At 43.5% G+C, this 14,340-nt stretch overlaps 1 protein-coding gene across 1 annotated transcript in view; it reads left to right on the forward strand.

The window, feature by feature from the left end:
• The window catches only part of INTS4 (integrator complex subunit 4), a 108,111-nt gene extending 95,556 nt beyond the window's left edge, over positions 1 to 12,555 (forward strand). The window contains exons 19-23 of the mRNA XM_010853234.1: positions 145 to 204; positions 2,575 to 2,734; positions 2,951 to 3,094; positions 7,938 to 8,058; positions 12,128 to 12,555. Of these exons, the coding sequence (XP_010851536.1) occupies positions 145 to 204; positions 2,575 to 2,734; positions 2,951 to 3,094; positions 7,938 to 8,058; positions 12,128 to 12,306 (664 nt within the window). The 3' untranslated portion in view covers positions 12,307 to 12,555. The remainder of the gene's footprint in view (positions 1 to 144; positions 205 to 2,574; positions 2,735 to 2,950; positions 3,095 to 7,937; positions 8,059 to 12,127) is intronic.
• Positions 12,556 to 14,340: the final 1,785 nt, after the last annotated feature.

The raw sequence follows: 14,340 nt of genomic DNA on the forward strand, positions 1-14,340 counted from the left end.
AATAGAATTTTTACAGTGTAACATGCTCACTGTCTTTCCATGTAGGTTCAGTTTCTGGGACTTTGGTCTTTACTACTCAGTTCTCAGATTTCAAATAACATGGGTTTTTATCTGTTTTGTTGTTTTTTTTTTTCTCTTCTACAGCGTTGACCCCTTATTTGGAATGTGTGAAAAATTTTTACAGGAAGTGGACTTTTTTCAGAGGTAAGTATTTGATCACTTTCTAGCTTATTAAATCTTGGTTATATAGAGAATTGCATTTATAGGGAAACAGGAGTGATCACAACCAGAATCTTTGGTTTAGCCCATGTAGCCAGTGTGCCCTAATTTGTATGCAGTTGACCTTCAGTATCAGTGGCTTCTGCGTTCATGGATATGGAGGGCCTGGCTGTACTATTCCATTTTATGTGAAGGACTTGAGCATCCATGGATTTTGTTATGTGCTAGGGGTCCTAGAACCAATCTGCCACAAATACTGAGAGATAATTGTATTTTCTTTACTGGTGTGTAAAATTCCTAAGTTAGCTAAACATACAGCATAATAATAAAAACATCAGGAATTATTGAGTGTTTTGATTCAACACTCAGCTGGGCCAGAAAAAGACAAATATTATGTGGAAAAACTCAAAGTCACAACTTGTCTATTTTTTTCACCATGGTTCTGAAAGTGGTGCATTTCTCTCTTATCTACAAAATATTGTTCCATAATTCTGTAGGTAACTTTTATTTTGTAGCCTAGATATATTTTCTGAGGATTCTCTATGAAGTTAATTGGCTAAAACTGATGCAGTTGATGAGTGGAAGGCTTGGTGAAACAGTAGCAGTCAAAGTAGTGACCAGACCTGTGGTATGCTGCCTGTACTATACTAAGAAGGATTTATAAGAATTTAAGATGTAATACTTTTGAAATCTAACGTTTCATTCTTCCACTCCTTGTTCCTACCCCTCTGAACTTTACCAAAACTGACTCTACAGGTTTGAAGGACTCTTTGCTTTTCAGGCTTTTTTCATTTGGATGATGATAGCTTCCTGTATGGAGAAGGCAATGGCACCCCACTCCAGTACTCTTGCCTGGAAAATCCCATGGACCGAGGAGCCTTGTAGGCTGCAGTCCATGGGGTCGCTCAGAGTTGGACACGACTAAGCGACTTCACTTTCACTTTTCATTTTCATGCATTGGAGAAGGAAATGGCAACCCACTCCAGTGTTCTTGCCTGGAGAATCCCAGGAATGGGGGAGCCTGGTGGGCTGCCATCTATGGGGTCACACAGAGTTGGACACTACTGAAGCGACTTAGCAGCAGCAGCTTCCTATAGGGCTAGGTTGTAGTACTACCCTCACCAGTAGGGGCTATGCTGTGCTGTGCTTAGTCGCTCAGTTGTGTCTGACTCTTTGTAACCCCCATGGACTGTAGCCTGCCGGGCTCCTCTGTCCATGGGAATTCTCCAAGCAAGAATACTGGAGTGGGTTGCCATGCCCTCCTCCAGGGGATCTTCTCAACCCAGGGGTTGAACCCAGGTCTCCTGCGTTGCAGGCAGACTCTTCACCAGCTGAGCTATCAGGGAAGCCCTACTCTCTAGTAAATAATACAGTCTAGCTTGACTCTTCAGAACCTGACTTCAAATCTCTATGAAGTCCCTGCCTTACTTTTGGTTTTAGATTTTTATTTTTAATTGAAGTATAGTTGGTTTACAATGTTGTATAAATTTCTGGTGTACAGCAAACTGATTTAGTTAAACATAGTTTTAGATTCTTTAAGGTGGAGAGTCTGTTTTTGCATAGTTGGATTGAAGACATTTTTGGAAAGATGACAGCTCTGATTTGCCACAGAGGAGAATGTGTTGTTAAGAGCTGTACATTCTTCCTTATTTCAGCCTCCGAGTCCCAGGATTGATGTCACCCTTTCAGTGAAATATTTTTTAACTATCTCCTTTTACAAAGCAAAGTACCATGGAATCATTCAGAGCTGGGAGTAAGTTACTTAACTTTTTTAAGCCTCAGTACAACATTATCCTCTCTGAGTCTCAGCATTCTTATCAGTGGTTATAAGCTCCATTAAAACAGGCTTTTTTAAAAAATTAAAAATTAAAAAAAAAAGATCAAATTAGAAAGCTGTATTGACTAGTAAAAATGATTTTTTGCATATTGAGAATATTACTCAACTTATAAAAAAAAAAAACACAGGCTTTTTCTTCTCTTTGGCTCACTGTTTATGTCCCCAGTGTCCAGAATAGTACCTACCACCTGGTAAGGCCTAAACATATTTTTTATATTAATTAATGAATCTATGATACAAAAATAATATTTCTAACAATGCACAGGATTGCTAGATTAAATAAGATAGTATTTATTAGTTTTATAAAATAAAACACTCAAGAGGTTGCCTGGCACATTTTAATAAACAAGGCTATTGTGATGATTTTGTCACTGCAGCTTAATTATATAGGTGCATGACTTTCCTCAGGAACCGTGAACTCCTCCAGTTCATCACTTTTCCTACCTCAGGGCCTGGCAGAAGTTCAGGGGTCAGCCTGTGGTGAATGAATTCCGAGTTGCTTCTGTTTGTTCCTTCAGGTGTTTCATCACTGATTTGCCCCACCTGCAGGACAGCTTTGTGGACAGACTTCTTGACCTCATGCCCCGACTCATGACATCCAAACCTGCAGAAGTGGTCAAAATTCTGCAGGCCATGCTGCGGCAGAGCACCTTCCTACACCTCCCCCTTCCAGAGCAGGTCAGTGTCTGTGTCAGTATCTTGACCCCTTCAGGGCAAGTCTATCCAGAGAATCAAAACTGCTCACCTTGGTGATCTTCTTTGACTTAGTGGAGCAGCTGAGTTCAGGCCTTTCTTCTGCTTGACTAACATATGTCCATCCATTAGTTAAGGAGGTCATGTTTTGCTGCGCAGGGATGACCTGGCTTGAGAATCATATTTTCTTCTTGTTTACAGATCCACAAAGCCTCCGCCACCATTATTGAGCCAGCAGGCGAGTCAGACAACCCTTTGAGGTTTACATCTGGGTTGGTGGTGGCCCTGGATGTCGATGCAACCCTGGAACATGTGCAGGATCCTCAGAACACTGTGAAGGTCCAGGTCTGTCCGGTTTGGGTTCCCATGGAGTTTCTAAACTGACTTTGTGTTGGAACTTTTCACTTTAGCACCCCCTGTAATCTCTGCCTGAGGGACAGAAACTTGGGAGAGGGAAGAGACGTTTTTATGGACGGGAGCCTAGGCACAGTTCCCAGCTCTACTGCTGAATATGGTTCGGAGCAGGTTACATTAAACTGCATCTCAGATTCTACAACTAACAAGTAGGAATGGTAACATTGAAATGATGCATTAATATGAAAAATCCTTGGTCCCCACTCTGGGTTCATTAAATGGCAGGGCCCCTTCTGTTCTTACAATGTGAAGTTAAGACTTGGTGTTTTTAGGACTATAAGCAAACTGTAATAAGCAAATTCATGCAGGTTGTGATTAGGTCAGCTTGGTGAATAAAATTTATGGGTGGGGGAAAAAGCAGTCCTAGGGAGTATTTTTCCCAAGTTAGATAGATGCACTAGAGATGGGGAGATTCAGTATAGACACTAATCAGTTTGTAACATTCTGTAGTTGAGCCCCAAAGGAGTCCTACCCATTTACCGTATCCTTCCCTTCTTCCTTCCCTCCTTTCTCCTTCCCCTCCTTCTTTCCATCCATGCAATAATGTTTACTCTGTTGCACCTGCTAAGTGCTAGGCATGGGAATTAGAATTCCTGCCCTCAGGATGCTTAATTCCAGTGGGAGACAGACAAGTGGACAGGCTGTTGTAAAACAGAAGTTCAGCCATCAGTTCAGACAGGTACATGATGAATTAAGAATATTATGGTTTCTTATTAAATACTGGCCTGTTCTGACAACATAGATCTAGTTTTGGGAGCCACTTGCAACACAACCTCCTGAAATGAGACACAACTTTTAAAATGACCTGTTCTCAAGACTAAGACTGGTTCAGTAAGATAATGGACTGACTTAACGGACTCAGTTTCTGGATTGTGAAGCTTCTTAGAAGTTTCAAAGGTGGGGATGAAGGTGTACAGAACATACACCCAAAATAAGTCTTTTGGGCCCAAAGATTCTTTGGAGTGATTATTTTTGAGAGTCTGTAGACACAGGTGAATCTCTGGAAACAGAGTAGAATTGCTCTTTTTGAGAGAAAAATGTACGTTTATAAGGGAAATCTCCATTTGTAAGATGTCTCCCTCTTAGTACCTGGAAGACTAATCTCTAGAAGCTCATATCAGTGGAGAGTATGCCAACTTAAATTTGCCTGACAACTTACCCTTGTTAATTGTGTTTTACTTGATGGCCTCCTGTAACAGGCTGTCTTTCTCTTCAGCATCTTTTTTTTGTCTGGCTGAAGATGGTATTTAAGGTGATGGCTTGGGCAGTTTTAAGGGGTGACTCAGTTTTCCTAGGTCTCTCCTAGGAGAGATGTATTTATATATAGAGATGTATTTATATATATATGTTTTTATATATATACATTTATATATATATATGTATTTGTTATTAAACTTCTGTTTTTCTCCTGTTAATCTGCCTTTATTATAGAAGAGTCTCAGACAAGAACCTAGAAGGGTAGAGGGGAAATTAGTTTTCCTTTCCTATAGGGTTATTTCCAATTTTTGGCTTCTATAAAGAATTCAGCAGTATGCTTAAAAAATATATATGTTATCGAGTCCAAGCTCGCTTCTAGGGCTCAAAACTGGGCTTTTGTCTAGCACTCAGAAATGAATTGTCTGAGGAGACACATGTGCTGACAAAGCAAGAGATTTTATTGGGAAAGGGTGCCCAGGTGGAGAGCAGTCGGGTCAGGGAACCCAGGAGAACAGCTGTCCCTTGTGGCTTGCAGTCTTGGGTTTTTTGGTGATGGGATTAGTTTCCGGGTTGTCTTTAGCCAGTCATTCTGATTCAGAATCCTTCATGGTGGTGCCCACCTTGTTCAGCCACGATGGATACCATTGAGGATTCTGGGAGATGGTCGGACATGTGGTGTCTCCTTTTGATCTTTCCCCAACTCTTGCAGTTGGTGGTGGCTTATTAGTTCCGTGTTCCTTACCAGGACCTCCTGTCCTAAACAACTCATGCAAATGGTTACTGTGGTGCTTGGCCAGGGTGGGCGGTTTCATTCAACATGCTTCCCCTAATGGCTCTGCTCAGTGCACAACAGGCCAATGAATCCGAGAGACGAGGTGTTGAGGCAAGGAAGAGACTTTAATCGGGGAGCCGGGAACCAAGAAGATAGCAGGCTAGTGCCTCAAGATAACCATCTTATTGGGGACTGGATGCCAGGTTCTTTTAAAAATTAGAAAGAAGCAATGAGGAACTAAAGTCAAAAGGCAGAATAGAGAAGGAGATGCAGTGGGGAAGTAAAGGGCCTTCAGTCTTGCAAAACATCTCCAAGGGAATGGCCAGCCTTCAGAAGGGTGTGTTATTCTCTCCTATTCTAAGGTGGGCCAGGACAAAGTATCTCTTGTGAGCTGAACAAAAGCACTTTACAGTCAAGCAGGAGGCCAGGGTCCTCCAGGCAAGCCACTGAGTATGATATTAATATAAGGAATACAATGGGAGAAACCCTTAATTTGTGGCTGAAGAAAAGAAAGACCTTGTTGAGATACTGTGGCATGGATGAGGTCTGAAAGGATGATTAAGAGCAAAGGATAGAGGTATTCCAGGCAGAGGGAATATGAATAAACACTGGCAGTAAGTACAGAAAAGTAGCTTGGAGCAGGCAGGGTCAGCTTCCTGGAAGAGAATAAGGATGAATCAGGCCCTGGAGATGGTAATATTTGCCTATGGTGACAGTAGAGGAAAAATATCTTCTGGCTTTCCATCTGGAATTATTATAAATTATGAGACCTACAGAGAACTAATTCTGAGCTGCCGTGAAGTTGTGCTGCAGCTTTTTTTGTTTTGCCCTGTCGACTGAAAAAATAATGCACAACCTAGAATTGGAGAGTTAGGTTACTTTTTTGAGCGGATGTTCTTAGGGCTTCAGGCCTGGGAGATACCATCTCAGATTAATGCTGAGAAAACTGTTCTGAAGAGGAAGTGGGGGAAACTAGGTTATACAGGAATTTTTGCAACAACACCAGGTAGTCACAATGAAAGATTACTGTTCGTAAAAGAAAACTAAATATCTCAAGGAGTTTAGCGCTTTTCTGAAGATGCAAGAATCTGGACTCGCTGAAATCATTCCTTTGATATGCACCTCAGCTGTCTGGGGCCAACATCCTGTGTTTTCTCATCCTGAGTTTCCTTAGGCTGTACCATGGGTGTGACTGCAGTCTGATGACTGCTGGATGGTGGGCATTCCTTGTTTCTGCCCTGTGTTCTCTCAGGGCTCACGGTTGGAGGGTGGCTGCTGTCCCTGATAGCTCAAAATCCTTTGCTTACTGAAACGGCAGGCAGTATTTTATTTCTCACTGCCAACATTAGCTTTACCCTAGCTCCGCATTCGAATTACTCAGAATGTGTTAAAAAAAAAAAAAATACTGATGCACAGGCTTCAACCTACACCAGTTTAAGTCAGAATCTTGAGTAGAACTCATGAGTACCAGTATTTTTTATTTAAGAGCTCATAGGTTCCAATTAAAAAGAAAAAATAAAGAGCCCATAGGTGATTCTAATGTGCAGCCAGGGTTGAGAACCAGTTTCACATTGTTCCTGGAAAAAGTTCATTGACCAATTGCGCATAAATGCAATCGCAGGTAGATTGTTTAAGGTCCATCTGCTAGACTCTACTGAAAAATCACCTTCAGAGTAGCTTTACTACATGCATAGCCAAACGGTTTGAATGCCATCATAGGTGGGAAGATGGGGAACTCACTGCTCAGTCGTTGGACAGCTCTGACAGTAAGAAAGCACTGTCCAGCTCAGCTGCCATGCCCCAACACTTCTGGACCAATGAGACTATGGGGCAGGTGGGCTGAGACATGCCTCCCCAGAGTTTTGTAGTTGAAAGACTTGTGCGGTCCCAACTTTACCCCATCAGTATATTCCCAAAGCCCAGGTCCTGTGTGCTTCTAGGATATGCTTCATCTCTTCCTTTAGCTCACTTGTACACTGTGCAGTGACAGGCCCTCTAACAGATAGCTGTGAAGCTCCCCTCGGTGTTGAGAGCTCTTCGGCAGCTTGTGAGACTTGAGGAACTGGCCTGTGATTTGAGCAGACCCCTCATGAAGCACTATCTCTGTAGAAAGAGAGAAACAGGTTCCTGGCTGCTTACGATCTAGTGAAAAGTTACAGAATTATTCTTTTTTAAAATACGTACGTATGTATGTACTTAACTTTGGCTATGCTGGGTCTTTGTTGCTGTGGGCAGGCTTTCTCTAGTTGCAGCACGCAGGGGCTGCTTTCTGTTGTGGTGCGTGGGCTTCTCGTTGTGATGGCTTCTCTTGTTGCAGAGCACGGGCTTCACTAGTTGTGGCATCCAGGTTTAGTTTGCCCCACAACCTGTGGGATCTTCCTGGACCAAGGATTGCACCCATGTCCCCTGCACAGGCAGGTGGATTCTTAACCGCTGGACTACCAGCAAGGTTCCAGAATTATTCTTAATACTTGATAGTTGATGATGGATGGTGGGCCATGCTGTGACTCAGAGCCAGAAGAAGCAGGGAGTGCCTGCAAAGGCTCTTCACGTCAGGATTAATATAGAGGCACCTTATTTCTCTCACTCACCATAAATTCAGGAAAGATTTATCACACACTGGCTTGTACTGGGGGGAGGGTAGAGAGATTTTGATAGTATTGTCCTCCCCACAAGGAGCAGTTTCTTATGAAGGATGGTGTTATCTTTTCCTCCTATTTTGGGGTTCACAGCATATGTCACCAGTAATTTTGTTAAAAGCTCATGGCTCTTCTGGCTCTTTTTCTCATGTCTGTCACCTCGTAGGTCTTATATCCAGATGGCCAGGCTCAGATGATCCACCCTAAGCCGGCAGACTTTCGGAATCCTGGCCCAGGACGCCACCGGCTCATCACTCAGGTGTTCCTCTCCCACACTGCCTGGACAGGTAAGGAGTCAGTGGGGGCAAGGCATTTGTTTTTTATAGTTTGAAAAATATGTGATTGAACCAGGCCTGCTGAGGGTTGAACTTGGTTTCCTAAGGCGCTTATAAGCTCAGACTGGGTACATTTAGACATTATTGCTTCATTGCTTTGATTACATACAGCACAAACTTTTTTCAAAAGATTATGATAGAATGGAGTCTTATGGAAGGAACTGGGGGCTGGACACCTGGAGACTATTTTCTTATCATAACCTTGTCACTGACCTGCTGCAAAACCTTGGACAGGCTACTCTCCCTTCTGAATCTTGTCTCCTCACCTTCTAAATTAAGATGACAATTCTTAATCTACTACTTAATTCTGAGGACTAGTCTTTCTGGAAATTAAACAGTTTTATATTTTTTTACCAGTAATTTAAAATCACTCTTTTTGTTATATGAACAGTTCATTTCATTCCCCCAGAAGTGGTACAGTGACAACTGTTCTGCCTTCCCTTCCCACATGGGCTGGTTTGTGGGTAGTGCAAAGATGATCTATTCCTACTTCGCCCTACAGCGTCTGAGTAGAAACTTGATAATTTGAGAAAATCACATAGAAGCTACATAAGTATTTTTCTTTAATTCGTAAAGGATAAACTGAGAGAATACAAATGCAATGACATTCCATTTCCACAGTCTGTAAAGCACTTTGGAAACTTTAGAAAGAGACTCAGTCTGCAGAACCTAAAATGTGGGAGAGAATTGGTCTCGGTGGTGTTGCCTCAATTGTTGAAGATGATTCAGAAGTATGGTTGTTATTGGAGATGGTGTTCAATACCAGCAAATTTGGTTTATTTTAGAAATAGATGAATGCCTTCTGGAATTTTCTTTCACTGTATTTTTGAATACATGCGTAATTATTTATTGCCATTATTAGTGGTTTTCCCCAATGAAGGGTGTTAGGTGGGAAAGTTTTCACAAAGAGGAAATGGTGCTGTTGAATGTCGGAGCAGCCCTTTGAGAGGTCCAGTGCTGCTGCTAAGTCACTTCAGTCGTGTCTGACTCTGTGCGACCCCATAGACAGCAGCCCACCAGGCTCCCCCGTCCCTGAGATTCTCCAGGCAAGAACACTGGAGTGGGTTGCCATTTCCTTCCCTAATGCATGAAAGTGAAAAGTGAAAGTGAAGTCACTCAGTCGTGTCCGACCCTTCGCGACCCCATGGACTGCGGCCTTCCAGGCCCCTCCTTCCGTGGGATTTTCTAGGCAAGAGTCCTGGAGTGGGGTGCCACTGCCTTCTCCAAGAGGTCCAGTGGGCCTGTCACAATTGAGGGAGCTTCCAGCCAGGAAGCTTTTCCTAGGACCTGCCTCCCTGAACGTCCCTCACTCCGTATCCTTGCTGATGGAGTGTTCTGCACTGTTGGCCACAGTGCAAGTCTACAGGAAGGTAGAGTTCCTTATTCTGATCTCTTTTGGTGAAGGGACCCTAGATATGGGGAAATAAATGCTGTGGGACAGCATTTTCTGCAGGGACCAAGGCTGAGGGAGGCAGAACAGCATATTACAGCTCAGAAGAGCTTGAAAGGTTTCAAGGGGTGTATTGACTTGTCCCTGGTCATACAGCAGCTCACTGCATGAACCAGGCATACAATTGGGGCTGTCTTGAGCCTGAAAAATTATAATTCACTCAGGTTTACCTCCTTTGAGAGGCTGCTACCTAGTCATAATTTAAAATCTCTGTTTTAATTCTCTGCTCAGGAGTTACTCATGTCAGATGTTTCCTCATTCATTTATTGACTTTATCTGCAATTAGAATGTGGGCTGCTTGAGGACAGGAAACTTGCTCATCACCTTTACCTCTGTGTTCCCAGTACCTCTATATCTCATGTCCCTAGTGCCTGACATGTAGTAGATGCTCAACAAATAATGAAAACGGAATGTAGGGTTTCAAGTTTGCAATAAAAATTCACTTAATTCTTAGATAACTCTGTGGTGGGAGTTAGTATTCTGCTCTTCATTTTATAGATGCGTAAGTGGAGGCCCATGTGCCGATTAATGGTGGCTTGGAGGCCGGCATGCAGATTTCCTAAGTGCCTTGTTTTTTCACTATACCATCCTCCCGTCTGGCCTGGGATACTATAGTGAAATGTGTTCTCATTCTGAATGCACCAGCACTTTCTTCCTCCTAACCCAGGAGACGAGGCCTGGTGTTGGGAAGGGGCTCCTCCCTCTAGTCCTCAGCTTTCTACCTAGGCCCTGTCTTTTGGGAGACGGGATGCTGCCAGGCCTGGAGTCACATAGACAGGTTTCCAAATTCTGCCTTACTTGCTGTGATCCTGAGAGAGTTATTTAACCTGTCTGTCTCATTTTCCTTTAAGACTGTGGAGTGGTAATATATACCTCATAAAGCCATACTCTTCTAAGCATGATAAACAGGTTGCATGATTGGCCCCAGACGATCTTTTGTTTCTTTTCCCCACTGTCTTCTCCCTCTTGTTTTTTTCTCTCTGCTCCCTTCCTCTAATGGCAGTGGCTTGAATTGCCACTCTTCACATGTACTGGTGAGGGAAGGCTTAATGACCAGGTAGGGTTCAGTTGTCTGACCTTACCAGGGTTTGGCTCCTGAAAGTGCTGTGAGAGCCAGGGCTGGGTTGTGGTTCAAGGGTTGGCAGTAGCCATCTAGGACAAAAGAGGAGAGCCTGTTGGGAGAGCTGATACTGGAGCCTCGGACCGGAGAGCAGTGCTGGTTTCATTGCAGACACTGAAGGCTAGTGAAGGGGCCCATGGTAAATGGTCCTGCTGAAGCTGCTGTCTGGGCTCGGCTGGGTTGCTCTGGCTGGCTGCCAGCCCTCCCTTCCTGGAAGACAGTGATCTCGTCTCTATTTTGATCCCTAGGGAGAAGTCTGGAAATAACAAGGAACATGTCTGGGGAGGCATTGAGAAGTCCTGGGACCTCTGCCCTTGTTCATTTCCTGTTCTATCAGCCCTCGTTGCTGCCCTTTAAACCCCTTACCCTTGGGCTCATCTTTAAAACTTGCATCTTTCATGAAGTAAGGAGGTTACCCAGTCACACAAGATCAAGGAGGACACCCAAGCTTGCAGTGTTCTTGTCCTCTGCACCTGTCGTTAGGTCTTTCTGAAATCCTCTCCTTCTTCTTTATTGAAACCACATGGTTAATAGAAAGATTAGTGTTTCAGTTTATGAACTGAGCTCAAATTCTGTCACTTGTGTGGGTTTGGGCAGTCACTTAGAAACTCTGAGAACCTTGGAACTTTTTTGGGATCGTGACGATCTTTCTTTCGTGGTGCAGCAGGGTAAGAACTCTTGGAGTTATGTATTTGGCACCAAGCAGGTGTTCCATTCCAAAGCCTTCCTGGGCGCCTTCGTCAGTGCTTTTTACAGACTCGCGTGTGTACTGTGCTCTATGCAACTGTCTCTGCGTCCTCAGCCAAACAGCAGCTTAAGGGAGGTCTTATTTATTTTTCTGGGTCTGCCAGGTACAGACACCAGATCAGTATTGTAATGTCATGTCGTGAAAGAATGGAAGGTTCAGTGACATGATTTTAGGTCCCTGAAATGTGTTCCTGTTCAGTAATGAGTGTTTTCTGTCCAAACTACTTCCAGATGAACAGCTTCTTCTCTGCTAATACAGCAGAGTCCACTCTGCACATAGACCTCAGGTCTGAGATCGGCTGCCCAAAAAGAGCATGGTTACCTGGGCACAAGAACTGGCCATATGCACATACGTTATGACCCTCTGTCTTTGAGGCTGGAAGGCCTCTGTGCAAGACAGTTTTTCGCTTGCTCTCTGAGCATCTCAGCAGCCATGGCTCTGAGCTGCAGGGAGCCCAACAGACCCGAGGAGGAGGTGGCGGTGGCAGAGATGTCGCAGCACGTCTGTAGCTTAGGAAGAGCCTCATGGTATTCAGGCTGGAAAATTGTTTTTGTTTTGCAGATGGGGGAAGGGAGGGATGCAGACAGGTGAAAAATGTTCTTGAAACCCTGCTGCCTCCATCTTTGATCTTGCGTTTACTTGACATTTCATCCCAATTCCTGGGTGTTGCCCTGTCATTTATGATTTTTGTCTTTTTTTCTAGAACCCTGCCAGGTGGAAGTGAGGCTGCTGCTGGCCTACAACTCCAGTTCACGAATTCCAAAATCCCCCTGGATTGAAGGTGGTGAGATGTCACCCCAGGTGGAAACCGGCATTGAGGGCACCATCCCCTTCAGCAAGTCTGTAAAAGTTTACATAATGCCCAAACCTGCAAGGCGCTGAGTCACAAGCAGCCTTTACAGCCGTGGCCTAGAAGGCCCTTCTTGGGATCAGAGTGAGCCAGAAGCCAGAGCATTTCACCTGGAAATGGTATATAGGCATAAGGAGGAACATGTGACCCTTGCAGTCTCATCTGTATGAAGCATTGGATAAATTATTTCGCATTAATTAAGAAAACAGAAACCTTCAAGGCTATCCTGCCCCCTACCCCCAACCTCGATAGCCCTGCCCCCAATAAAGTTGAGACACCAAGCTGCTCTAGTCCCTGGTCCTTCAGGGAATCTGTGTGGCTATAGGTTCAACATTTATACTACATGTCTACATTCTTCAGGTGTGAAACAAAAAGATCCAATTTTTCTAGCCACTTCTAAAGAGCCAGTTACTGGAGCCATAATCTTATTTCTTAAAGCAACAGTCTGTTTGTCAGAGCCAACCGCAAAGTGGCTTTCGCAGCTTTGTTTTTTCACCATCGACAGTTCCCGAATGGCCCTAGACTTCATTATCTTGCTGAGAGTCTCCTTCCTTAACTCAGGCAATGGCTGGCCAAGAACTGAATGGACAGCTGAAGAATGAATCATTTTCATTCTTCAGGATAATTTTTGATCTTGCCTGCCATTATCCTTAGGACCAAAATATGAGAGATGGCCCATATTTTAGAAAAGAAACCAGCATTATGGGAACGAGGGATCTAGTTTAAGAAACACAGTCATTTTCCAGTCCTTCTCTGATGACTCCAGTGTTGGAGCTGCATGTGAGTTAAAGATGCAGCTGCGGTGTAAGAACAGTAAAGCCTGTGAACCATGTGAGGGCCTGTGTTGTGTTCTTTACCTGTCATTTAATCCTTGTAACGGCCAAGTGAGTCTGACAGGTTAGGTCATTGGTAGGAATACTGTAATAACACTTGTATTCATTCAAATCCAAAATGAGTCCAAAGGTCTGAGCTATACCACATCAGGAGAAGTATATGGAAAAGAACCTACAAATTTCTCTTGTGCCTTAATATTCTTATCTGTAAAATAGAGATAATTATACTTTATGGGTTGTTGAATGGGTTTAATTAAATAATGCTTGGCAGAATCTTAATCTCTGGCCAGTCTTGATCATATTTGGTGCTTGGAAAGCTAATAAAAATAACAAGAACATACAGTTCCTGAGAGGCAGAGCTGGAATTTGAATTCAAGCACGTTTGACTTCTGGTTTAACACACCTAATGTATGCCCAGCAGTATTGCAAACCCTTTAATGAATTAACTCATTTAATCCTCAAAACTATAGTGTGAAGTAGGTGCTATTATAATAAACCTAATAGTAGGTTTTTATTAAAGCAGTTGAAGTTCAGAGAATTTAAAGAAGCCAGGATTATGGGAAAGAGGGATCCACTATAAGAAATAGCACTTTCAACTCCATCTCTGATGGCTACAGTGTTGGAGCTGCCTCCTTGGCCTAGGTCTCACAGCTGGTACACACGAGCTGGAATTAGAACCTGGGTGGTCTGGCTCCTGGAGGTCGTAACTGCTATGGAGAGACTAAAAGAAGATCACCTCTATGGCGTTTACTTTTCTTGTGTGCTTATTTACTTAGTACATCTCAGTGATGTGCCATCAGTGTCAACAGGAGGCCCTAAGTACATCTCAGTGATGTGCCATCAGTGTCAACAGGAGGCCCTAAAGAAAATTGCCTGCCTTGGAGATAAAGTAAAGCTTAAAGCCAGGCTGAGTCATACCATGGCCCTGACATAAGCACCTAATGATGATTACTGAGTTGACGCACAGATGAAAACATCAAGAACCGATGCTGCTAACTGAGCCTTCCAAGGGAAAAATATGCTGAATTCTTTTTAGATACAGTACACCTTTTATAAAAATCTTTCTCAGTTATTCCCCATTTTGTAGGTGGGAAAACTGAGAGTTTGAGGTCATGTCTTTCTTCTAAGGGGCAAGGGCAGAATTTGATCCTAGGTCTTAAGACCTGAGAGTACTTTCCCCATCAAAGGTGAAGATACACAAAGGGCCAAATTTTGCCTTATTGTCAGGATGAG

This window comes from Bison bison, unplaced genomic scaffold (assembly GCF_000754665.1).
Source record: "Bison bison bison isolate TAMUID 2011002044 unplaced genomic scaffold, Bison_UMD1.0 scf7180017864324, whole genome shotgun sequence".
NCBI classification, from domain to species: Eukaryota; Metazoa; Chordata; class Mammalia; order Artiodactyla; family Bovidae; genus Bison; species Bison bison.